Below are 24,620 nucleotides of genomic sequence, written 5' to 3' on the forward strand. Positions count from 1 at the left end.
GCGATTTCTTCTTCATGGAGCTCTATATAAGCTTCTCCAAAAATAAAATAATTTAAAAGAAAATCCAAAACCCCTTGACTTTTTTTGACCGGATACAAGAGAGGAGGTGGAGTCGTCGTCGTCGACGGCGAGGAGAGGAGAGGGGAGCTGAGCTGCGGAGGAGGAGGAGGAGGAGGCGATGAGCGGCGGCGGCGGGATGGAGGTGGAGGTGCGGGTGGTGGGCGGCGCCCGGAGCTGCTTCGCCGCGCTCCCGCTCCACCTGATCCACGCCCTGTCCCGCACCTCCGTCTCCGGCGACCTCCCGCCGGTCCTCGCGCTCCACCTCCGCGCCGCCGCCACCGCCACCGCCGCCCGCTGGTCCCTCGCCTGGTCCGGCGCCGCGTCCCGGTCCAGCGCCATCGTGGTCCCCCCCCCCCCCCCCCCGACTCCCGTATTATTCCCATCCTAGAATTGTATTTACTTTTAGCATCTGTGATGGATGATTGCTCGCTTTATCCTGGTCAAAATTATCCGGGGTTTTGCTGCTTTTCGGTCAATCTGGCTTCTGCGAGTAGAATTTTCGATGATTGTGATGACCCTGTATATGCTTGTATTCGTTGCTACTATGTAAACACTGTGCAGTAGGCTGTGGATTATTTCCAGCGTGAAATCTTTGATCAAATGTTGGGGTTTGCAGGTTGCTCAAGAGCTGGCAGAATGCATCTCGTTGCCTGATGGAACAGTTGCACAGTTGAGTGTAGCTCGCTCCCTGGCCAAAGCTGATTCAGTCTGTATAGAACCTTTCAGCGAGGATGATTGGGAGATACTGGAGAGCCGTGCTGATTTGGCTGAAGAAACAATCTTGACTCAGGTACTATTCTGTTATATACATTGTTTGCTTGATTAGCCAAGTGATAATCATCTCTAATGTGTAAAGATTTACTATTTAAATTCTCTTCTTCAAACTAGGTTGGCGTTGTTTACGAGGGTATGAAATTCCCATTGTGGTTGGACGGCCATAATATTGTGAAGTTTGTTGTGACCTCATCTTCTCCAAAGAAATCACTGGGTATGGCTCCTTTTCTTATCTGAATTATCCTCGTGTTACATCCAGTGCATTATTTTATCTAAACCATAGTTCCATTCGAATGAACTTTCTAAGGAATGTTCCGCTCATGCGCACTTTGTATCTAGTGACCTAGCTGTTTCATCCAAACTACTTCAAATTGTATGTACCTTCTTATATCCAGGATGTTACGCTAGTATGAAATCATGTTATCAACAAAAGCATGGAGATGAGCTTGATAAGTTCGTACATATTTTGTCCAAGCCTCTATAAATAATTTCTTACAATGGTATCAGCTTTTTTTTTTTTTGCCGGGTCGGCCGAAGGAACGGCGACCAAATTTCATTAAGATGGGGGAAATGGTATCAGCTGTTGTATACTGCTATTAGATTGTAGCTTTTGCGTACACTGGTAGTCCATCCGACTGTACCTTAACCTAATTTAGCACCTTCTGACAAAACCCCAATGATTATTGTTCTAACGCATCATGAATTTTGCTTGCTGCACTGTGTTACAGTATGTCATGCTGCTTTTAGTTTCTCATAAAAAATGCCTTCAGTATTTGAGGTCATGTACCTTCTGTATTTATTTCTAATGTTTGTCATGCTTTTAATTCTTTTAGTTCAACTTGTTCCGGGAACTGAAGTTGCTGTGGCACCCAAAAAACGTAGAGAAAACTCCAGCCAGGATGTGCAAAAGCAAAGTGCACTGAAGGAAGAAGCTCAAACAAAGGCTCTCCTGCGTGTTCAAGCAGCAGATAGGAAGTATGTGCATAAATTCAAATATAAAGGTGTTGAACTGGGGGTGATTCTCAGCTATGCTGTGCTGGTACATCCAGATACAGCTGCAAGAGCTTCAATTTCCAATCTTCAGTTGGTCACTGTTTCATCCAAATCATCACCAAAGAGACTTGCTCAAAAAGGCAAAGAAGTTACTCAAAAGAAGGGTATTTTACTGCCTAAAGAAAGGGTCCGAGAAGTGGTAGTCTATATCTTATTCTCAGATTCAGTTTCCAAAGGGCATGTTATGCTTCCCCACTCTATTCGCCACTACATAAGTGCAGACATTCATTCATGTAAGTTCAAAAATAGGTCTTTCTGCGTTGTCAACTTGTCAAGTAGCAACCAACTGTGGTCTATGAGTTCTGTTTTAAAGGCTTCAAACAGTCCATGCACGAGTTCTGATTTGGAATATAAGCATCTATAAATAGTTATTCTACCTGTATAATGCATCATCCTTTATGTTACAATTCTTTGAAGTCTGAAACGGTCATTGTTCTTTGCAGGGGTTTATGTGAAGACATTCTCAGCTAATGTCAAGAATGATCAACCTATATTGACAATAAGTCCGTTACATTTTAAGATGCAAGAAAAAGTTGCTCATGATGGTAGTGAATTAGGAAGTCAAGAAGCGAACATTTGGAGGAAAACTAGCATCCCTTCAGAAAATAGAGATCCCTTTCAGGAAGCTCATTTTGGTAACAATGATGATGTTCTGAGCACAGATGTTGATAACACTTCTGAATCCATATTGGAACATAAGATTCTCATTAAACAGTGGCTTGTTGGGCAACTTAAAGATATGGGCTTACACGTTGGGAACTCTGAGATAAGTCCAGTAGTTTTACCAACCAAAGTTTTGCTCCATTTTGAAGCAGTAGACCAAAAGCATAACAGGGGAAAAGAATTTCTATACCTGCTAAAGGTTGGCTTTGAAAATTCTAGCTACAGCAATTCGCAAGGCAATGCTGAGCTTTCTTGGAGCATTCAAACTGATGATCTAGAAAACTTGGAATTAAAATTTGGGAGGTTGGAGCTGGGTGAGCCTGAATTTTTTAATTCTGTATTAGATGATGGGTTCAGCAATGGGTTCAAGCTGACTCGATCTTCTTTAGGCTGGATGGAGAATGCAATGTCAGATGTCACAAAAAGTATTTACTTTCATTGCTAAGTTCCTTAATTTTATTTGCTCTTTTTATCTCGTAAAGTATCACATTTCTTATTTCTTAATCCATGTTTATCATCATTTTCTTTGTAAAGGGCTATCTGTTCTCTTATCGTCAACTAGTCTGAGGTTATTTGACCAGCTAAAGCTCCCCTTCCCTGGTCATGTTCTTGTCCTTGGACCTCGAGTAAGTAATAGTATCTGGTTTGCTTTATGGGTTGTATGATTTTAAATCCTACTTAAACCTAAGGATTGTTTAATTCTTATATTTTTGTGAACTCTTTCTCTGTTTCAGGGTTCTGGGAAAACTGCTTTGGTTAGGGCTGCTGCAAAATACTTTGAAGACCATAAAGAGATATTGGCTCATGTGTAAACATCTCAATCTTTTTATTCAGAGTTATGCAGTTGTTTATAAAAAAAAAGTTGGGGGCACCTTAAGTTATATCATTAAAATGTTGATTTGTCCTTGTGAGCAGAATATATATAGATTGTTCCAAACTTACAGTGGGCAAGGCTAAGGAGACAAAGCAAACAATTGAAGATAGCATTTCTGAAGCTCTGCTTCACGCACCTTCAGTTATCTTATTTGATGATATGGACAATGTGGTTTCAGTGTCTTCAGATCCTCAAGCACCTCAGTCATCCAGTTCATCTGATTCTATAGTAAGATATTTGGCTGATATCATGGATGAGTACAAGGTGAGAAGGTGTTATCATATTTTTCTATGTGCACATTTCAAATATTGAACAAACTTGCATATTTGTAAGCTGTTCTTTTTATCAGAGTACTTGTGTTTTCTTTTGTTTAGCATGATGATCTTGTATTCATGCTAGGATAAGGCTCAGAATGCATGTGGATATGGACCTATTGCATTAATGGCTTCAGCTCAATCACTTCAGAGTCTTCCTCAAGATTTAACTTCTTCTGGTTCTTTCTTACCTTCTCTTCATGTCAAGAGATATATTGCTAACTTCTGTCATGTTGATTAAAAAAAATCTGTTTACTTCACAGGGAGATTTGATTTCCACGTTGAGCTTCCTGTTCTTGCTATTCCTGAGCGTGAGGCGCTATTGAAACATCATGTTGAGGAGCATGAGTTACAGTGTTCTAAGGAAGTTCTTTCAGAGATAGCATCAAAATGTGATGGCTATGATGCATATGACTTGGTAATGCTACTGATTTTTGGCAAACATTTCCAAAATTAGAAATATTATTTAGATAATACCCTTTTCTCAACCATATGACAAGTTTGGCAAAGGGCTGAGGTCTGTTCGTCTTATATATATATACCATTGTGTTGCAGGATATTTTGGTTGATAGGGCTGTGCATGCTGCTGCCTCTCGCTTTGTTCTGCCTTCTAGCGCCTCTGTGAACTGTGCTGAACCAACTCTAGTGAAGGAAGACTTCTTAAAAGCGATACATGACTTCCTTCCAGTTGCCATGCGTGATCTTAGCAAATATGCCCCTGCTGACGGTGAAGGTGGTTGGGAAGATGTTGGAGGGCTTAATGAAGCAGTAACCATCATCAAAGAGGTTCACAATCCTTGTTACTTGTTCAAATTATTTATTTTTACTATTTACTACTCCCTCTGTCCCAAAATATAAGCATTTCTGGTTATGAATCTGGACAACCGTAAGTCCAGATTCATAGCCAAAAACTGCTATATTTTGGGACGGAGGTAGTATTAATATAAGCCTTATACTTATTCCACCAGAGTTCAGAGGATGCTCACAGCACTAAATTTATCTATCTTAGAAATTTCATTAGCTAGCGACAAAACATGTTTGTCCTGTTTCTAATCCAAGTTTTAAGATCTGTTGGGAGTGGTTAACAGCCTCTAGAAGGACTGAATGTATGTAACTGAGGGTACATAATAACAGATATGAATATTGCCTCCATGTGGAAAATATATTTTCTAGAAATATACATGTTTCCATCCATATTGCCTCCACATGGGAATTAGGAAGGGGTATTTACCTATGCTTACGGGAATGAGAATAGAAGTGACTATTGGCTATTGCAATTTATTGAGAGGGATACTGTGATATGGTTTCAAGTTAAATATTTTAAGGTTTGACGAACAAGGAGCTTGCTTCCTCATTGATATACTCATGGACAACTAACTATTGTCTACAAACCTTCATTTCATTACCTGTGTAATATATATTCTTACTTTCCTACTCACATTTGTTTTTCTTGTTATAGACTCTTGAATTGCCATCAAAATACCCGAATATCTTTACCAAGGCACCTGTAAGGTTGCGATCAAACATTCTCCTCTATGGACCATCTGGATGTGGAAAAACACATATTGTGGGAGCTGCAGCTGCCGCTTGTTCTCTGCGATTCATATCAGTCAAAGGTCCAGAGCTATTGAATAAGTACATCGGTTCTTCTGAGCAATCTGTAAGGACTCTTTTATTTTTTATCGCTGTGATGTACCATTCTTTGTCTTATGCCTTTTTCTAGTTTCAGAGACATTTGAAGGGCTAGTAACTGTGACATTTCCTGCACCTTGTATTACTCAGACCTGTCTTAATATCTTATCTTATCTGTGTAGCTGTAGTTATAGAGGACATAGAAGACCATTGAGATTAATATGGTTCTGATATTCTTCTTTTACATGGTCATGGTTCTGATTTTAATAATCTGATTCCAGGTTCGTGACTTCTTTGCAAAGGCAGCTGCTGCAGCACCTTGCCTACTGTTCTTTGATGAGTTTGAATCCATTGCACCCCAGCGAGGAACACAGAGTGCAGGAGTTTCTGATCGTGTTGTTAATCAAGTAAGTTGCCTTTACCATTACTGAATATAAGTTTTGGATCGGTCTATAGTTCCAAAAGAGCATTATTTTTTCTTGTTATAATCAAGATCATATTTATATATGGTTTGTCTGCAGTTCTTGACAGAACTAGATGGTGTAGAAAGCTTGACTGGAGTATTTGTATTTGCTGCAACAAGGTTAGCTCTCAAAGCATAAGAAGATGTAGTTGGTGCAGCATGCCAATCAATTTTAAATGGACTGCAATGACCAGTCGCAAAACATCAAGAATTAGTCAGCATGGAATGAAATGCTATGAAGACTGAAATTTTACTGATGAGAATAAGATTGGAACTAAAATAGCTTGATTGTTTTCCTTTAATTTTTAATGGTTTCATCTTTTTCCTTATGTGCAGTAAGCCACAATCAATTGATGCTGCACTCTTGCGGCCCGGAAGATTTGACCGTTTGATCTTATGTGATTTTCCTGGATGGCATGAGCGTTTGGAAATTCTGAAAGTTCACTCTAGAGAGGTGAGTTCTCATTTGCCATTTTGTCTTTTGTTGATATTTTTAATCACGGGTTTTGCCATCTGTGAACTCCTTAAATTATTGATATCTTAACATTCTCATTGTTATTGATGATGCATTTTCATTTTTAATATCTTCTGTTGGTCACAGGTTTCACTGGCAAGTGATGCCAGTCTGGAAGAGGTTGCTTCTTTGACTGAAGGATTTACAGGTGCAGATCTTGCAGCTATTCTAAGAGATGCTAAGCTGGCAGCAGTGCATAAAGTTCTGGAGGACAGAAATAATGGTATCTCAGACACACAGCCATGTATCAGCAAAGAACTCCTAATATCTACTGCTAGGGAGGCTAGACCTTCGACATCAGCAGAACAAAAAATGCAGTATGACATGGACTTCGGTCAATTTGTATCGTCTAGGAAGTCTGTTTCAACGAAGGTGCGGTTCATGCTCCATTTTTTGGCATATAAACAATGCGTTTTTCAACTGAAAATTCCAATACCGCATCTTATTGATGCTCCCTTCTGTCGGTGTTTGATGTTTCTTGCAATAAGATTCTTGGACAGCTACTGAAATATTTCTTTGCAGGCAAGGGAATCTAAAGGAAAAAAGGTCACGCTGGCTTGAGTCTCTCTGCATTGGACAAGTAAGGCCACCTCTTCGATCTGTTGTCTTCATGGTTCTTAGGAATCCATGAGATATGAATTTGTTGAGCATTTCAATGAACCTTGATGTTTCCCCCTCTTTGAATCCAGGTACAATTACGTTATGTTCATTGGCGCAGAACAAGAATGGCGAGCGCCTTTTTTCTGCTCGGCAAATCTCAGTTTTGACTTACCAACTCCACCCCTCTTCTTTGAGAAAGGGAAAGAAACTCATTTTGTAGATTGTAGTGCAGGCAGCGAGGGGCTGTGATGATGTATAGCATTGTGCCAAATTTTGATACGAATGGCTTCTTCTTGTGCAGTACGAAATAGAAATGCTGACAGAACGCGTGTAGCGTTTGAATGAACATTGGGGGAACGTACTGACGTATCTAATGCTAATTGTGTCGATATACTTTATCTGTTTCACATTATAAGAAGGTTTTGGTTTTGAATAGATTCATGCATGAATCCATATATGTGCTTCATATATATGTTGAAATTCATATAAATGTTAATAAATCTTGACGAGGGACAGAGAAACAAAAACGTCTTATAAGATAAAATTCATATAAATGTTAATGAATCTTGACGAGGGACAGAGAAACAAAAACGTCTTATAAGATAAAATGGAAGGAGTAAATCTTTATGTTTTTTTATGCAAAGATCTGGTCTTGATATGATCAACCTTGTGCCTGACATTGCAATGTGTTTATTGTGCCAAGAATCAATAATATAGTACATGCTTAAACGCAAATTTCTTACACAATTTGTAATCTGAATTTGAATCGAGAGGGACATACATTGCCCTTTTCTTTTCCCCCACCAAAAAACCAGGATAGCGCTACCAATGGCAGCGATCAGAATTCCCGTCTGTTCTGACCGCCCGATCTAGCACGTGCGGTTGAGATCGAGGCTAAGTACGGTTTAACGGGTACATTTCCACCCAGCCCCTCCATTTACCTCATATTATCGAAATCCCACAAGCACTCAGAGGTGGGGTGGGGCCACATCGTCAGTGAAACGGACGGGTATAGGGTTAGGGAGTTGGGGGATCGGGAGGAAGAGAGTAGGGAGACGAGAGGAGGAAGAAGAGGCGGGCAGCGAGGAGGGAGGAGATCGGCGGCGAGCGGCGAGAGGGGAGGAGAAGGTAGGTTGCGATGGCGTCCGGGTGGGGCATCAACGGGAACAAGGGGCGGTGCTACGACTTCTGGCTGGACTTCAGCGAGTGTATGAGCCGCTGCCGCCAGCCCACCGACTGCGGCCTCCTCCGGGAGGACTACCTCGAGTGCCTCCACCACTCCAAGGAGGTAATCCTCCTCTCTCCTCTCTCCTCACTCCTCAATCCATCTCCCACCCGCCCTTCTCGGTTTATTTTTGATGGATATGCCCGCCTCGCCAACCACCTAGATCTACCATTTACAGTTTTCTTGAAGGGGTGGATATGGATTGTTCTTGGGATTAACATCACCCGCTAATTGGGGGCACTGCATTTGATTGGAGTAGTAATCGTATTTCGAATCCATTCTAGTATGATATGATTGTTGGAGGTTGGGATTCCATATGCTTTCATTTCCATTCTGTTGTACTCCCTCTGGTTTCATTTTAATTGACGTTTTGGACAATGACACGGTCTACAAGATATATCTTTGATCTTATTTTTCTATTATAATATATATAATAAATAAATGCATGTTTACTTTTATTATAGTGCTTTAAAAGACAAATCTATATATGTTGTTCTAGTTCCTTTAAACTAAATATTTTTAAAGTTATTGATGGTCAAAGTTATAAAAGTTTGACATCAATCTTGTTCAAAACGTCAATTAATATAGAACCGGAGGGAGTAGACAAGGTTGTTAATAGTATTATTGGTCTCTCCTTGTCTCTTAGGATAGCCCAATTTCCCATTTCCAAGTGATCTCTGAATATTTCGGAGTGTCTGTTGTTGCTTGGATAACTAGTTCAGAAAATCCCTGGTTGGTTCCAGAATGTGACTAGAATAGAATTATTCATTAGCATAAAGGCACACAAGTCGTAATACTATTTAACAAGTTCTTATTACTTCTTGGCATGCATGATATCATCATATTCTGAATTGTTTCTTGTGTTTTAAAGGGATATATGCTTGCCCTGATTCCTTACAGCAAAATAAAATTTATGGATTCATGCTAGTGCATAGCTTCCAGTCAGTGGGAGAAATGAATCAGGATGCAACAGTACTCTGAATTATATTGTTCTAGATTTCCATTTCATTCTATTAGCGATTCTAACAACCAAGATGACCTGATGCGGAAATGTATGATTCTCTCCAATGCAGTTCCAGCGCAGGAACAGAATCTACAAGGAGGAGCAACGTAAGTTAAGAGCTGCTATTCGTCGTAGGGAGGAGGCGGCAAAGGAGAAGGCTGAGGGAGCTCCTGCTGTTTCAGCTCAGCATTAGCCACTCCGATAAAATTCATGTGTGCTTTTTGTTTGCTGTCAAAACTTTGTTCTACTGTGATGCTAAGAGCAAGGCAATAATTCCCCACCTTCATGTTGGACTACACAAACTCTTTTCCCCTCTCACTCCATGACTTTGATCTGTATCAAGGCGTTGCATAAACCATCATGGTGATGAAGTTTTCGTGCCTGTTTTGGATAATTTTGCGATAATGATGGTTGGTTCGATCATCATATTTTGCACGTTTATTGCTATCGCTCTTGATGTTCTTATAGGATTGACAGCGCAACATTGGTTTTGTCGATTGTACTTGGAATGGTCTTCTGACTGTTGCTTTGCATGCTCGTTCTATTATAATTCTTGATGGCCACTTTTCCATTCCATGCTTGGGTTCTGAACTTGAACTCGCGATCACATAACCATGGGGATGATCTTGTTTTTCAGCATATTTCGCTGCAAATGCAAACAGCATGTGGTGACGGCAATAAATTGATTTCAAATTTTGCTGTGCAATCATCCCCTGTTGCATTTATTGTTTTTTCCCGTTTGATTCAGTAGTCTTGTGTGTTGACTCGTTTCTACTCATACATATTAGCAAAACAGGGATAAACAAGTCCCTAAATTATCTTCCATTGTTTCCTAGGTCTCAAAATCGTCTTGCAAGTGTTAATTTTAACCTCAAGATATCGCTCTATAAGTCAATTGATCTCACAAAACAAGGCTACAACATTTGTGCAAATAAAATATAATTAAAATACCGAAACAAAAGAACGAACAACATAGCTGGATAGCCCCCGTCATATCACATTTTATTTCAACCAAGCAGGATACACATTGTTTCTTTATTCCCAACGTAACTAAACCAATTTTAATGAAAATAAAAGAAAGAAAGAAATGTCCCTTATCCCTTTTACATCCTGCATTATACTGTTAACTGTATGAATCTATCTCCTTCTATATACAGCTCGAAGGACTGATTTTCAGTCCCAGTAGCTACTAACCAGTTGCTAACTCCTCTAGTGAAGAACGCCTAATGCCCAGTTAGAGACTATTACAGAGGTATTCCAAGAAACAACAACAAAGAAAAAAAAAGTGAGCTTGGCGTACTTCATGGCAAAATGGTTAAAAGCATGTATCATTTGATTTGCTTTCCGCGCATATAGCTTGATATTAGTGCAGCTGTGCAGGACTTGGAGGCGCCAACTTGTGAAAAAAAAGTATTGGCAGCTGCCAAGTGCATTTGGATTGGCATGGAGAGTCGAAGATCTCCTTCCTATTCTGAACCAAAATAGCTGTCTTGTACCGATAGCCGGTCGAAGGCATCAAAATTTGCCTTTAGACCAACAAACTGGCTTCCAAGCTGTGCACACGCTGCATCAGGCCATCTACATCCTTCCCTGGTGCGGAAAGGGCAGAGTGACTCACAGATATGGTTGCTTGGTGTTTCTGAAACCAAGCTGTCCTCAATCGCGGTGATGGATACAGAGAAGTCGGAACTTTTTTCGTGCTGGGACTCAAAATCTGTGTCTCTTCGAAATGAATATGTCAGCCCCTCAGTTTTCTCCACCTGGCTTTCATTCGTGCCGAAATTAACCGTACAGCCCAACGATCGCACTGCCTTTCTGATGGCAACGCTCTCCCTTTGAGCACGTTGAGCCATGGCCAAGGCTGAACTACTTGCACGCTTCTCCCTCTGTAATTCTAATTGCATAGATTCCATCTTCGTTTTAATATCTTTTACCCTTGATTCAGCTGTGTCCTTTGCCTGTCCATTACAAGAGAAAACAAAACAAGAAATAAACATCAGGATGGATGTCTGACACACAAAGCAATTTTTTTTAAAAAAAAAACATCCCAGTGTCCCTTTTATGATGGTTATCCTATCTCAAACCATAAATTTATGTCTTTAGTCTTGCTCCATGCAACTTCCTAAAGATTGTGTGATCAAATCAAACAAAAAAAATACTATGATGACTCGACATACAGCAACAAAATGATTAAAGGTATACATAAAGATCTATACTTAGTTACCTTCATTGCTTCTGTGTACTTTTTATTCATGGCATGCCATTGAGATTCAAGATCACCACCTTGAGATTCAATGGGGCATGTCCATCTCAAATAAAATTGGGGCCAAAGGGTAGGAGCAAGTGCTGCAGCAGGTGGCACTAGGGGACCATTATGCTTTAATGGATCATAGAATGGATTACGATGCTTATGGAAGCTGCCACCAGAAGCTCGGAGATCAGCCAAGTACGTCCACATGCAATGGCAAGAGCTTACAGCACCAGATTGCTCCCTTTCTCGCTCACTTGCATTTTAAATTGAAGTCAGATATGCACGATATTTTCCAAACAAGATAGATCAAGAACTATAAAAGAAAGGAGTCAAACATTGCTTATTACCAAGAGACAGGTGCATACATGAACAACAAACTATAATTTTCTGGACAAGCCCGTTTTGGGAAGACACAGTCAAAAGAGTTTCGGACCACATCTAGTGGACTACACAGCCTAAGAATGGTGTAACAACTAACATTATTACTGGCAAACTATTAACTATATTGTTCACATGTAGCCAGCTAATACTTCAAAATAATGTGAGAACCAGACACATTAGAAGACAGTACAAACTTACAACAGATAAATCATGACAGATGATGAATAGAAACATTTCACTGCTCTTTCTTTTCCCCCCTAATTGACTAGATGGCAATATAGCATAAAGCCTTCCATTCGTGAGTCATGACATCATGGAAAACCGTAGAATCTTACAATGGTAATATGAAAAAACGAAAATCATGTACCCTCAAAGAGAGACTCAGTCTCAAACAGACCCCTGCAACTAATGTTTCAATTTACCTAAGCATGTCACTCTAGTCAGAAAAGAACTTCCATTATTTTGGACAGATGAAAACATGAGCATGTCCGCATGTCTTTATTTGATTGCTTCCTCTACTCGTTCACTTATATTCACTCAATCACAAAATATACATATGAAAGTAGCTGCAATGAGATATCTAGATTAAATACCTATTGCACAAGAAGTTCCCAAAGCGGCATGACAACACACAATCCATAAAGTCAACAAGGAATTTCTGCAGTGAAAAGCAGTTCAGGTTATAAAAATTCATGAAGAGACCTAGTTTCAGCAGAGTAATGCAGCTGCAAAAGAGGAGACGACTTACAGATGAGAACTCAAATGCAGATGGATACAAACGTAACAACTGAGAAATACAATCCAGCCACTGAAAAATAAGATATGAGTGTTCTGAGGTGGGTTAATACAAGTTTTGAGTGATACAGAAACAATTGATATCTTAATCACAAGATATTCACTGCGAGAATTGCCAAATGGATAATGGTTCGCATTGTTCATAAGGAAGATTATTAAAAAGCCAGAATGCAGTCACTTGAATGTAGTAGTCACTATAGCACCGCCTGTTATTAACTAATAATTTCAATATAAAAATGGAAACCATCTGCCATGCATGATTTGCGAGGGCGTGCAACTTAATCCTAAATGCTGAGCGGTCTTCAGACTCTTCAGTGCTCAGTTTGTACAATACAACTCCAGAAGAGTATTAGCTTATGCTTACCCTCACAAAAGAGTATAACATCTGCCATACAGGCAATAAGGAAACCAATTACAGAATCAGAAAAGGTTGATTGTGTATGAGAAAATAAAAGAAGAAAAAACATTATTCATTTAGCTCACTGTTGGCAGTTGCTGATGCTTGTTTATGAATTGAGGTACATTGGGAGAACTGAGACTCAGTTACATCAAATAAATTTGACTGGAAAAGTACTGTTTTAACACAGGGCGCCCAAGAAAGAATAGATTACCTGTAACAGTATGGGTGAAGAGTTGTTTGATGTCTGGGATTGACCAGAAGTAGTATTAGACGTTGACACTGATGATCCTAAAGCACCTCTGTTTGGTGAATTGCTCAAAGTCCCAAGAGAAGGTTGTCTTAGCAGCTCAAACTGTGATCCACTATTATTATCAGTTATCGTTGGAACTCCCATTCGCTCTGCAAATGGATGGCCAAATGCTAGCCAATCCTTTTCCACAAGGGCCTAAAGAAGTGTAGTGCAGAGGGTTACATATCCAAAATGTGAAAATTCCAATTGTGTTATTGAAGTAACATGTTTGAAATAAACCAGCACTTAAAACGTATCTGGCACTAACTAGAAGAATGTACATATAGCTTTCGTGCAGAGTGCATAATATCAAATATAAAAACATGGACATGCAACAAAGAAGCAAAATAAGTAGTGTGTTCGATCTCAAAATTTAAGAAGGCCACCAACCGTGCGATAAATATAAAAAAATCATTTCATTTCCAGTTAGCAAAAAGGGATATCAAACATCAAATATAATGCTAAAATCAAACTGAAAGATTTTGCTACTACTAGTGCATTGCATAAAAGTTAATCTCTGTACCTGGAACCCATTGAACGTTCTATAATATGGATCAAGCAACAAACAAGCAAGTGCAACCAACTGAGTTGTGCGGTCCCAACCATCACTGCAAAAACAAAATAGTGAGAGAATTTGATATGCATCAGCAATGTGTAGGGATACACAGCAAGAAAACTATAGAGATCATACAGACTAAGATGAAATCAACGGATCATAACTTGAATGCACAAGACATGAATCAGGGTGTAAGATCACACCAGTTCTTATTAGGGATCAGGATTTGGGAAAGCATCTAGTTTAAATTATTTTATACTTTGAATTTTGAGTTAAATTCAAATTACAACCTCCCAGATGTGACCAGACAAAGTCTTTCTCTATTCAATTGAGCTTAAACTTATCATCCAGCAATTACAAACCTAGCCTACAGACTCAACTAAATGTCAGGTGCCCAGGTAAGAATGTAGGTGCAAAAAACATTCTCTGCATTCTCCCTTTACTAATAAGTAAACCAATTCAATTAGAGCATCTCCAGAAGCTGGTGAAGAAAAAAAAACCTGCAATGGACGAGAACAGAAGCTGATTCTTGGACAATTTGTGCAGCAATCCACGAAGCACCGACCATGATACTCTGGATATGGTTTAGCCACTCCCCTAACATTGAAGAAAATTGTGTCATGCTATTCAGATTCCCTCCACCCCAGGTTGATCCACGATTTCTCTGTGAGAAAAAAAGATCGTCAATCTCCTCTTCTTCTGTTTTGTCATTAATGAACTTATAGGCATTTCAGTATGATAAAAGTAACACTTGGGACTTATCCGGACCAACTTTACATGTCTTCCGTTAGTCAAAAAATTCATAATGTGTACTATATTTCTAATTCAGAAATAAAGGGTCCCAAGTTCTAACTTAAGAAGCTACTTCATAGTACATATTTAACTAAACAATGTAAATTGCAGCTAGGGAGGCAGGTAATGGATTCAGATACGTAAGAAAAGGCTGGCACCAAGCCCACGTATGGAGAAGCCTACAACTGGCCTGGCACAAGCATAATCTAACCTTAGATCAAGGAAATGTATACTGCAAGTGGTAGTTCAACAAGACAAACCATAGGCTTACCCGGTCTCCAACAAGAGATACAGCTGATGATGTTCCATTTGATGATACTGATCCATGGGTATCAACATAGTCCCTAAGGCGAAAAAGACTATCTCTCATTGTGTGGATATTTTGTATTCCTAAAAAGAGAACCTGGTCCAGGATCCAGATAAACAGAGAAAAAATAATTGTAAAGAAATTGTATGGTATATAAAAAAAGTTAATATATACAGAATATACCTCAGATCTTGGGTAGTTTGATGCTGACTCTGAGCCACCTCCCTTTGCACCATTTGCTAAAGCATTTGCTCTTGGCCGGGCATCAACTATATATAACTTCCTGTGTGCATTAAAATCAGAAGAAATATAACTTGAAACCATAGGTGTTTAAGATATTGAGATAAGGGCATCAAAGGAAAACGATCAAACTTGCATCTTCTAATATTACTGTGACATATTCCGATTGTTAAATGCAAGTGTAGGAAAAATCAAATATGCTATGTAAGTAGTCTCAAGGGTCAAGACCCAATAATTCTACAGATATGCACTCATTATCTCTGTATGTGTTTTTAAGTAGCTCATACTTAGAAACAATGAAGAAAGAGCACAAAAAGGGTAAGGAAGAAAGAACACAATCAATAAAAATATCAGCTACACTTTAGCTTCTAGGAACACAGCAGCTCAAACAACTTATAAAAATATAGCCAGTAAGTGGAAATAGCAACATTATAGAAGACAATATTTCAATGATGTCAGAAGAGACTAACAAACATAGAATGAAATGATGTATACTTCCATTACCTTAGAGACCCAGTGGCATCAATAATTTGGGTGCAAAGAGCAGAAACAAGCTTCTCATCGGTATTGCTGCAAAGAATGACATATGTTTAGACCAACGGCATTCAGAAGTCAGTGCATGCATCAAATAAATTAAGATGGATATGGTCTCACTTCCGAAAATTCATCATCAATCCTACCAATGGCTGAGATGACCTTGCCAGAACAGCTCCAGACCCTGTAACACAAACACACTCAAGTTTTATGCATGTCGTATAAAGGGAACTGAAACCAACATGATACTTTATATTAATGATGTTACAGTGTTACCCCCAAAATCTGAAAGTAGCGGAACAATTATGAACTATATAAATATAAAAGGAATGGCAATGAGGTCATAATTCATAAGACCATTCACCAACAGTCATCAGCCTTTCCAAAATATAGGGAGCATAAGACTGCAGAGAATAATGATGAAATTTATTGGCAAAACGTAAGCATGCATACCAGGGTCACACCACGAAATAACAGGCAAGCGTCTGCCGGATCGGAAAGAAGAAGCTTGCAATAAATCTTCATCACTAACAGATAATAAAAAAAATGTTGGTGCTGAGCATGTGTAAGAGAATAAAATTACCACAAGATATTATGAATGGTATAAAAGTACCTTATGCTCCTTGGCACAATCAATGCAGATGGGTACGTCGAACATAGTGAGTAGGTGGAATTTACTTTACTTACCCTCCACCATTCATTACGCAAGTCTTTTTCGAACTCGGATCCACTATGCGGGAACCATTTCCTAAAAAGGCGATGGTATTCCTTCAAGAGCCGCATCTTTGGATCAGATTTCTGATAAACAGTGGAGGGATCACAAGAAAATGCATATAGATCCCACAGATGAGTAGGTTTGCTATATCTTCTCAAAGCATCAAACACTTCGTTTTTCTGAAAAGATAAGTAACAGAAATGAAACACAAAAGATTAAAATACATGACATAACAAAGTATGAGACCATATGAGGTTTTAACGATGCATCACCCAACAAATGGAGAATAGAACAAAATATAATACAAAAGAATATTAGAATGAAACAGGATTTCTACCTGCTTGGTTTTAGGAAGAAAATCGAACACAATGACCCTCATGTCTTTACCTGGATGAAAAAAAGATCAAGTTAAAGGTAAGGTCAAAACAAGATACATTTGCAAACTACTTTAGATGTCAGGTAAAATTATTAACACATACATAGACTGAAAAATCACCAATAAAAATGGCGATACTATGGTAAAAGAACAAGGAAAATGGCATTATCGCACAGAAATCACAGAATGGTTCAAGAAGATAATTATTGTTTTTAATTCATATCCCACCAACGAAAGATGGATTCAATTACAAGAGGACATGTAATAGAGGTCTCTGGCAGTATTAATACTATGTCAACATAGATCCTTTCAGGCACACCATGAATACCTTCTCAAGACAGATTATTTACAAATTTCTGCCAAGATCTACTCAGTCATGATTAAGTAGGACTGTAAATATATGAATTGTGTTCAAAGCTGACTTACAAAGTAAAAAAAGAAAAAAATATATTACCGATGACTTGAAGAAGTTCACGGGGCTGCTTCTTATCATGCTGGCGGGGCAAGGGTTGAAGCTTTACGTCCTGCCACAGAATCAATATTTTCTAAGGACTTATAGAATGAATTAAAGAAAATGGAATAGTGGCCATGAACCCAAAAGAAGACTTGAAAACATGAACTTCCCAATGAAGGAAATTATAGACTTACATCATTTATCTTCTCAATTGCAGTTAGTGGGATGGTACCCAACTCTATAACGCCTTTTGTGGCTTGGCTCTGTAAAAGGGGTAGCATTTATAAAAGAAGAACAAGAGTAATATGAAAAGGAAAGGACTGAGGGAGCAGTCTGTCCATCATTAGAATGCTTAGTTCAAGCCAAAAAAAAAAACAGGGGTCATAATATACTAAATTCCCACTCAAAAAGCAAACAAGACATTATTCATATTTCAAATCGATGGAAAAAAATTGAGAGAACATATAAGGAACAAACGGAGAATGTTGTATAGTAGAATGAACTTGTATAGACATGCAGGAGGCATCCAAATCACGTCGAATTGTTTCTAATAATTGTGATAAAACTAATAATATGATTGCTTACCACAAAGAGAAGTCGGAAATTTGTCACTGAAAGAATGCCAGCCTCATCTGTGTTTAGTAGAACAACACCATGACCCTAAATAAGGAGATATAAGAGGGACCAAATTAGAGATGTAAAAGAGCAAAAGTCAGAAGCAGCTGTTTCTGTCTGTGTAAGGCTTTTGGTTTCAGTCTGAAACACATTGGTTGATTACAAACTCATGGAGTATAATTGTCCCTAGGATTTTATAAGAACCAAAAGGCTCAAAAACAACTATCCAAGATTAAATACCCTTGAAAAGGTGATGATCTGGAAGCCGACAGGCTCCGCAAAAATGTATCAAAATTTGAAAGTGGGAAATCATGATCACTAGATTACGCACAGAAAATTGGTGTGCCTTAGTAGGTGAAAATGTGCAAAAATCGTTAGTGTTTACGTAAAAGTTTCCCTGATAAAATGTACATCCAGACTAGGTACATTATTGCTTCCATTAACTCCACTGTAAGCGGCCTAGAACCCGTTCGGTGTACTACTTAAACTTGTACCACCGCAGTTCAACCATAGCACTAAAATTGTGCTACCCATTGTGACAGATTATCCTGCCCCGGTTGTGTCATTCAGAATTGTGAATGGCCTACAGATTATGAGTGATAGGCAATTGGTGTACTACTTGTACTGCTGCAGTTGAACAATAGCACTAGAAATGCGCTGCCCATTGTGACAGATTCTGCTGCCCCGGTTGTGTTATTGAGAGGAGAATTGTCAATTGTGAATGGCCTACTTATTATCAGTGAACAGGGAATGGATGGGTGCATTGCAATCAGGATAGTCCGGCGAATCATTCTAGGCAGTAATGAATGAATTTGATGAGTTAATCCAAAGGGCAATCGACAAAGCATATTGCAAGGTTAGTAAAGCACCACGTCACGCAACTGATTCGGAGATTTCCGTCCGAAATGAAGCTTGCACATCGAAACTGGAGGAATTCAGTCACAGATGTGGGGGAAAAGGAGGCGATTACCTGGGCGTAAACCTCCTCATCCTCGAGGAGGAAGTCCTCCATGCCCCGGGACGAACTCCGCGGCGGCCTCGGCTCCTAGAAAGCGGAGAGAACAAAATCATCAATAGAAACAAAACGTGAAATCGGAGATCACCCCCAAAACAGCAACCGAACCCTATCTCCAAATCAAAACCGCCCCCCGCAACGACTCGCGCACTTATCGGGAGAGGAGAGGAGAGAAGATGAAGCCTCTCCGCGCGGCAGGCGGTGGCCCCGCGCCCGCGCATGAGGATCCCAAACCCACAGGCCAGCTCCCCTCCCGCAAGCGCAGTCGTCGCAGACAGCCACACCCGCGAAGACGCAGGCAGGAGAGCGAGGAGAGAAATCGATGGAGAGGCAGGAGGAAGGGAGGGATGAAGCGCACCACCGAGGAAGGAAGGAAGCAAACTGACCTTGATTTGGTTCCAGTCTATGGCGTCCCAGCTGCCGGAGCCGTCCATCTCCGGCGGCGGCGGCGGCGGCGGCGGTGGCGCCCGCGGCTTCGCGGCGTCGCGGGCGACAGAGAGGGAGGGAGCGCTCCGTCTCGTCCGGCTCGTGTTTGGTTTGGGTTGGGTTTGCTTGTCGTGAGAGGGAGGCGACGCGAACAACACATGCGATCGCTTTTGTTGTATGTAGCATGTGGCGTGCCTGATGCTACGACAAGTTAACGCGACCAAATGAAATGATCACTTGCTACAAGTTTTCCTCCTCCTCCTGCTCTGCTCTGCTTCCCTGTCTTTGACTGGGATTTTATGTATGATCGTACTACCGTCTAATGACGCACATGGCTATTATTAATATATTTGACATTTAAGATAAGATAAAAAATGTATTAGATTAAATTTATAAAATCTACAATAAGTTTGTGATATTGTACTAATATGAGTAGAGGAGTATTACTCTTCGAGCAAAATTTTACGTATATGATTTCTTTTATCTTTTTGAACTAATTGTTTGAGACATTATTGAGATTACCATAGTTTTAAAAGTTTGATCAGTCCTAGACGTTAAATATTTATACTGCTTATAGTTTCTTAGTCATATACTCATTTGCTGATAAGACGTGGAAAAATATGAATCATGCTATTTTTTTTTATGGATAAAAAACTTATATTTTTGTTTTTGGCGATTCAAAAGCTAATAAAAACAAACTTTGGTTTAAAAAATTGAAAACTAAACTTTAATTTTTAAAAATTTTGGTAGCGGTTGATGAGCCAAAAGATAAATGATGAAAGACTAAAATTGTTTACAACTGCTCTGGTAAATCAGGATTATTTTTTTTCGAATACCTGGCACAGAAGGATAATTACTCTATTTGATGATGGAGATGTGTGGTTGGTACATGAATGAGATTATGAAATGTTATCTAATGATGATGTTTTTTTTCTATGAGTTGAGAGATTCATGTGGTCAGGAGGGATTCAATCCAACCGGTTGACCATCTATTTTTTTTTATGAAGACCTTCTAATTTCAAAATAATCAACATAAACGTGATCTTTTTCACGGTGCTACCTGATTTACCGCTTTATTTATTTTCAGATAGATGCGGTGACGGATTAGGATTATCTCGTAAGGAGCAGCTTGTATAATAAAAACTAGGTGAAACCCCGCGCATTGCTGCGGGAATTTAGTATGAAGATATACATCGAAACATTATGTGAATTATGTTGTATGATAATTTAACATGTTTGTGTTTGAAAAACTCTTAAATTATAAAAACTATAAAGATATAACATGTTTGCATGATGTTTAAATGTGATGATTGTTAGTGGATGATGATGTGGCATCTTTGCATGAATATATACATTGAAACATTATGTGAATTATATTGGATGATAATTTAACATGTTTGTATTTGAAAAACTCTTAAATTATAAAAACTATAAAGATATAGCATGTTTGCATGATGTTTAAATGCGATGATTGTTAGTGGATGATGATGTGACATCTTGTTAATTAGTGAATGATGATGTGGCATCTTGTTAGTGGATGATGATATGGCATCTTTGTATGTTAAGCTTAAGAAGTTAGTGGGGGATAACTTTATAATAAGATAGGATAAGGCATTCGTTGATGGCGTCTGCTTAATCATCTCGTTTACATAAAAATATCTATATTTTACATCATACATATTGTAAATGCTATATCATGGGATTATAACATTAAATATCTATTATAATAGACCGTATTCAGCTGCACGTTGCGCTACAACGTACTCCTACCATAACTGCACTGACAAAAAATACATAATCCTTTTGTATTTTAATATATGACACCGTTTATTTTTTTTACTAACGTTTAACCATTCTCTTATTAAAAAAATATAATGATTATTTATTTTATATAATTATAATAAATGCCCTTTAGACATGACATAAATATTTTTATATTTAAATATTTTAATTGTATTATACATTAAAATACGAAGGGACTATTTTGCACCGTAGCTAAAGTAGTGGAGCCGCAACACGTCCTTTAGACGATGTTTGTGCTGCTTAGGGAGCTTATATTATATAAAATGGAGTAAGGAATAAAACACACGTGAACACAATTGGGATATACTCATAATGTACGACGCAACGAAATAAATTAGTTTGGAAAAAAGAAATACTAGTACAGAAATACGGAGGAGTTGGAAAGTTCAAAAAGGTTAAAAAAAAACACGACCACGATGGGACTCGAACCCACAATCTCCCGCTCCGGAGGCGAGCGCCTTATCCATTAGGCCACGCGGTCTTTTCTGCTTGTGCAGGTATTTATATCTCTCTAAAATGTTACTATTTTCTTTTAATCTGCTACCTAACCGTGATCTTTGACAAAATTGGTCGTGTTGGGCCTTTAAAACACGTAAGATAAGATTGTTAAGACTATAGGCCGAGAGAGAAGAGAAATAAACTATCTTCGGCCCAATCACCATCCATATTCCTAGCCCAGGGCCCATACCAGTGGGCTGTAGAATCTGAACTGGTAGAAACAGTCAGCCCGTCCATCTTACTATACTTCCTAACTATTATGGTGGCCCGCGCAGATTCGCGGCTAGCATCATTATATTTTCTCTCATGTAATAGTATATATATTTTCTCATTATATTATTCAAATATATTAAAATGACAACATAATTTTAAATTTTGCAATAACTTTACTAAACTACTAATGTGTAATATGCATATTGTATTTTATATATGTGTTAGTTATTAATTATTTTTAATATCAAATTTTTGTTATTTGTAAATTATATATATTCCTATATGGACTCTAGACTCGTCTTTTAATATTTCTTTTTTTAAATTCTGAATTTTTATTATTTCTAATTGTATTTCTATGTGGTCTCTAAACTCATCTTTCAATATTCTTTAATTTTTAATTTTAAATTTCAGTTACTTCTAAATTGTATTCCTATATTGACTTTAAACTATTCTTCCCATGTTTTTCTTAATTTCGAATTTTAGTTATTTGTAAATTGTATTTTTATATGATCTCTAAACACTACTTTTAATTTTATTATGTTTATTCCGAATTTTAGTTAGATTTAAATTCCTATATGGACTATAAACTCTACTTCTAATATTCCTTATTTTTTAATTCCGAATTTCTATTTTTTTTCTTAATTGTATTTCTATATGGACTCTATACTCTACTTCTAATATTTCTTACTTTTAATTCCGAATTTTTATTATTTTCTAATTGTATTTCTATTTGGACTCTATACTCTACTTCTAATTTTTCTTATTTTTAATTCCAAATTTCAGTTATTTCCTAATTGTATTTCTATATGGACTCTAGTCTCCTCTTCTAATATTTCTTATTTTTAATTCCGAATTTCAACTATTTCTAAATTGTATTTCTATATGGACTCTAGTCTCCTCTTCTAATATTCCTTATTTTTTAATTCCGAATTTCAGCTATTTCAAAATTATATATCTATATGGACTCTGCCTTTTCTTTTTCTTCGATTAATGTGAGAATTTCTAGGCCATGAGAGCGAACGTGGATGCTCCTTTTTATTTCGAATTTTAGTTAGTTTTAAATTCCTATATGGACTCTATACTCTACTTCTACTTCCAGTATTCCTTATTTTTTAATTCCGAATTTCTATTTTTTTTTCTTAATTGTATTTCTATATGGACTCTATACTCTACTTCTAATATTCCTTATTTTTAATTCCGAATTACAGTTACTTCCTAATTGTATTTCTATATGGACTCTAGTCTCCTCTTCTAATATTCCTTATTTTTTAATTCCGAATTTCAGCTATTTCTAAATTGTATTTCTATATGGACTCTGTCTTTTTTCTTTTTCTCCGATTAATGTGAGAATTTCTAGGCCATGAGAGCGAACGTGGAGACTCCTTTTTCTATTCTTTTAATAATATAATAGATTTAAATCCCCATGTTAAACAGGCAAACAGCGACATGAGCCTTTCCGATATCTAACAGGTTCGATTAGGAAATCAAGCCAAGCATATACTCCCTCTGTTTCTGAATAGATGATATTGTTAATTTTTGAATACATATTTAACCATTCATTTTATTCAAATAATTTATACAAATGTTTGTATAAATTATGCTTAAAATACTTTAAGGGATAAAATAACTCGCAACAAAATAAATTATAATTACGTAATTTTTTAATAAGACGAATGATTTGATAAAAAAATCAATAGCATCGTCTATTTAAAAAACAGAGGTAGTATATTCTGGGGTTGCTCTGAGTTGGGATCATCACGTGAACTTGAGCTATGAGAAATGAGATATCTGGGATGAGTTGTGAATGAGAATAAGATTATCCCCCACACTTAAGCTTGAATGACATGAGCAGGGTCATCTGCAGGCAGGCAGGCAGGCAGGCAGGATAGCAGCTACTAGTATTTTCTCCGCAAGATATATACAGATATCAGAGCTCTGAAATTCTCATCTGTATCCATCCTACAAGCGTCACCTAGACACCTAACTAAAAATCAGCATGCGTCATTCAACAAGATTATATCATCCTGACAAAATGCATTCGCCATCCTCGCTAAGTTTGCTCAGTAATGACTGTACATAGATGATTAAATCTGATCAGTTTGCAGGCTCAATATACAGCCTCGATGCTTTCTTTTTTTCCTGTCTCTCTCTCTTTCCAAAGGCCACCAGATACTTGCAGAATGTCGCTGCCTCGCTGATGATGTTGCTTGTTCATCCTGCTCAGTCTGGGAACCGATCGAAACGTAGCCTGAATAATGGGTTTCGTGCCACTCGAAGCGATCCATGTGAGAAAGCAGAGCTAGGAAAGCCAGCCATTCTCATTTGCCCCCAGATTTTCAGTGACAACGATGAATGCAGAATTTTGTTTCCCCAAGCTATAGATCTTATGCTTCCAATCTTTCTATTGCTTCAGGATTTTATCTTGCTAATGCTAGCTCTTTATGTCAAAAACAAAAAATCGTAATTCACTTTCTTGTGCATAATGCAGTACTGGTAGTAGACAGTAGTTAGTTAGAAGCTGCATGTACCAGCGTGGCTGATGAAATCTGAATCTGAAAGGAAGCTCAATTAATCAATCAATACAGTTGTGCCGATCCAACACAAACACACGAACGGACCTGATGATAAATGAGATTCATGCGTAAAGATTGGCATTTCGGTATTAATTAGTCGATTCCGATCTCCTGATCATTATTCAGCACAGAGAGAAAGACATTAAGACATGCAGAGCCACATATGCATCCAACATTCCAACTGTTGATGGAAATGCTTTAATTTCCATGTC

General features: G+C 38.2%; 3 protein-coding genes and 1 non-coding gene across 4 annotated transcripts; 2 read left to right on the forward strand and 2 right to left on the reverse strand.

The window, feature by feature from the left end:
- The first annotated feature begins 54 nt into the window (after positions 1-54).
- On the forward strand, positions 55-7,382 carry LOC4346288 (peroxisomal ATPase PEX1). Its single transcript, XM_015795087.3, has 18 exons — positions 55-403; positions 677-850; positions 949-1,048; positions 1,668-2,120; positions 2,331-2,975; positions 3,085-3,176; positions 3,285-3,358; positions 3,466-3,688; positions 3,824-3,917; positions 4,002-4,156; positions 4,294-4,524; positions 5,198-5,398; positions 5,652-5,777; positions 5,892-5,953; positions 6,170-6,287; positions 6,435-6,719; positions 6,870-6,927; positions 7,037-7,382. Exons 1-17 carry the CDS (start codon positions 179-181, stop codon positions 6,906-6,908), a joined length of 3,297 nt encoding a protein of 1,098 aa, XP_015650573.2. The 5' UTR covers positions 55-178; the 3' UTR covers positions 6,909-6,927; positions 7,037-7,382.
- Positions 7,383-7,945: 563 nt separating this feature from the next.
- LOC4346289 (NADH dehydrogenase [ubiquinone] iron-sulfur protein 5-B) lies at positions 7,946-9,569 on the forward strand. The gene is made up of 2 exons (XM_015794785.3): positions 7,946-8,235; positions 9,246-9,569. The coding sequence occupies exons 1-2, from the start codon at positions 8,086-8,088 to the stop codon at positions 9,366-9,368; spliced, it is 273 nt and encodes a 90-aa protein (XP_015650271.1). The 5' UTR covers positions 7,946-8,085; the 3' UTR covers positions 9,369-9,569.
- A 587-nt stretch (positions 9,570-10,156) lies between these two features.
- Positions 10,157-19,465, reverse strand: LOC4346290 (phosphatidylinositol-3-phosphatase myotubularin-1). Its single transcript, XM_015794784.3, has 19 exons — positions 19,282-19,465; positions 18,851-18,925; positions 17,851-17,925; positions 17,460-17,528; positions 17,266-17,335; positions 16,773-16,822; positions 16,334-16,614; positions 16,174-16,247; positions 15,841-15,904; positions 15,691-15,756; positions 15,130-15,229; positions 14,911-15,042; positions 14,348-14,511; positions 13,815-13,899; positions 13,214-13,447; positions 12,556-12,615; positions 12,401-12,465; positions 11,400-11,679; positions 10,157-11,133 (listed from the first exon to the last, which is right to left on the reverse strand). The coding sequence occupies exons 1-19, from the start codon at positions 19,327-19,329 to the stop codon at positions 10,642-10,644; spliced, it is 2,484 nt and encodes an 827-aa protein (XP_015650270.1). The 5' UTR covers positions 19,330-19,465; the 3' UTR covers positions 10,157-10,641.
- Positions 19,466-21,532: 2,067 nt separating this feature from the next.
- On the reverse strand, positions 21,533-21,605 carry TRNAR-CCG (transfer RNA arginine (anticodon CCG)). Its single transcript has one exon. It is a non-coding gene; the product is annotated as a tRNA-Arg (tRNA).
- Between the last annotated feature and the right edge of the window lie 3,015 nt (positions 21,606-24,620).

The sequence above is a fragment of the Oryza sativa genome, chromosome 8 (genome assembly GCF_034140825.1).
Source record: "Oryza sativa Japonica Group chromosome 8, ASM3414082v1".
In the NCBI taxonomy this organism is placed as follows: Eukaryota; Viridiplantae; Streptophyta; class Magnoliopsida; order Poales; family Poaceae; genus Oryza; species Oryza sativa.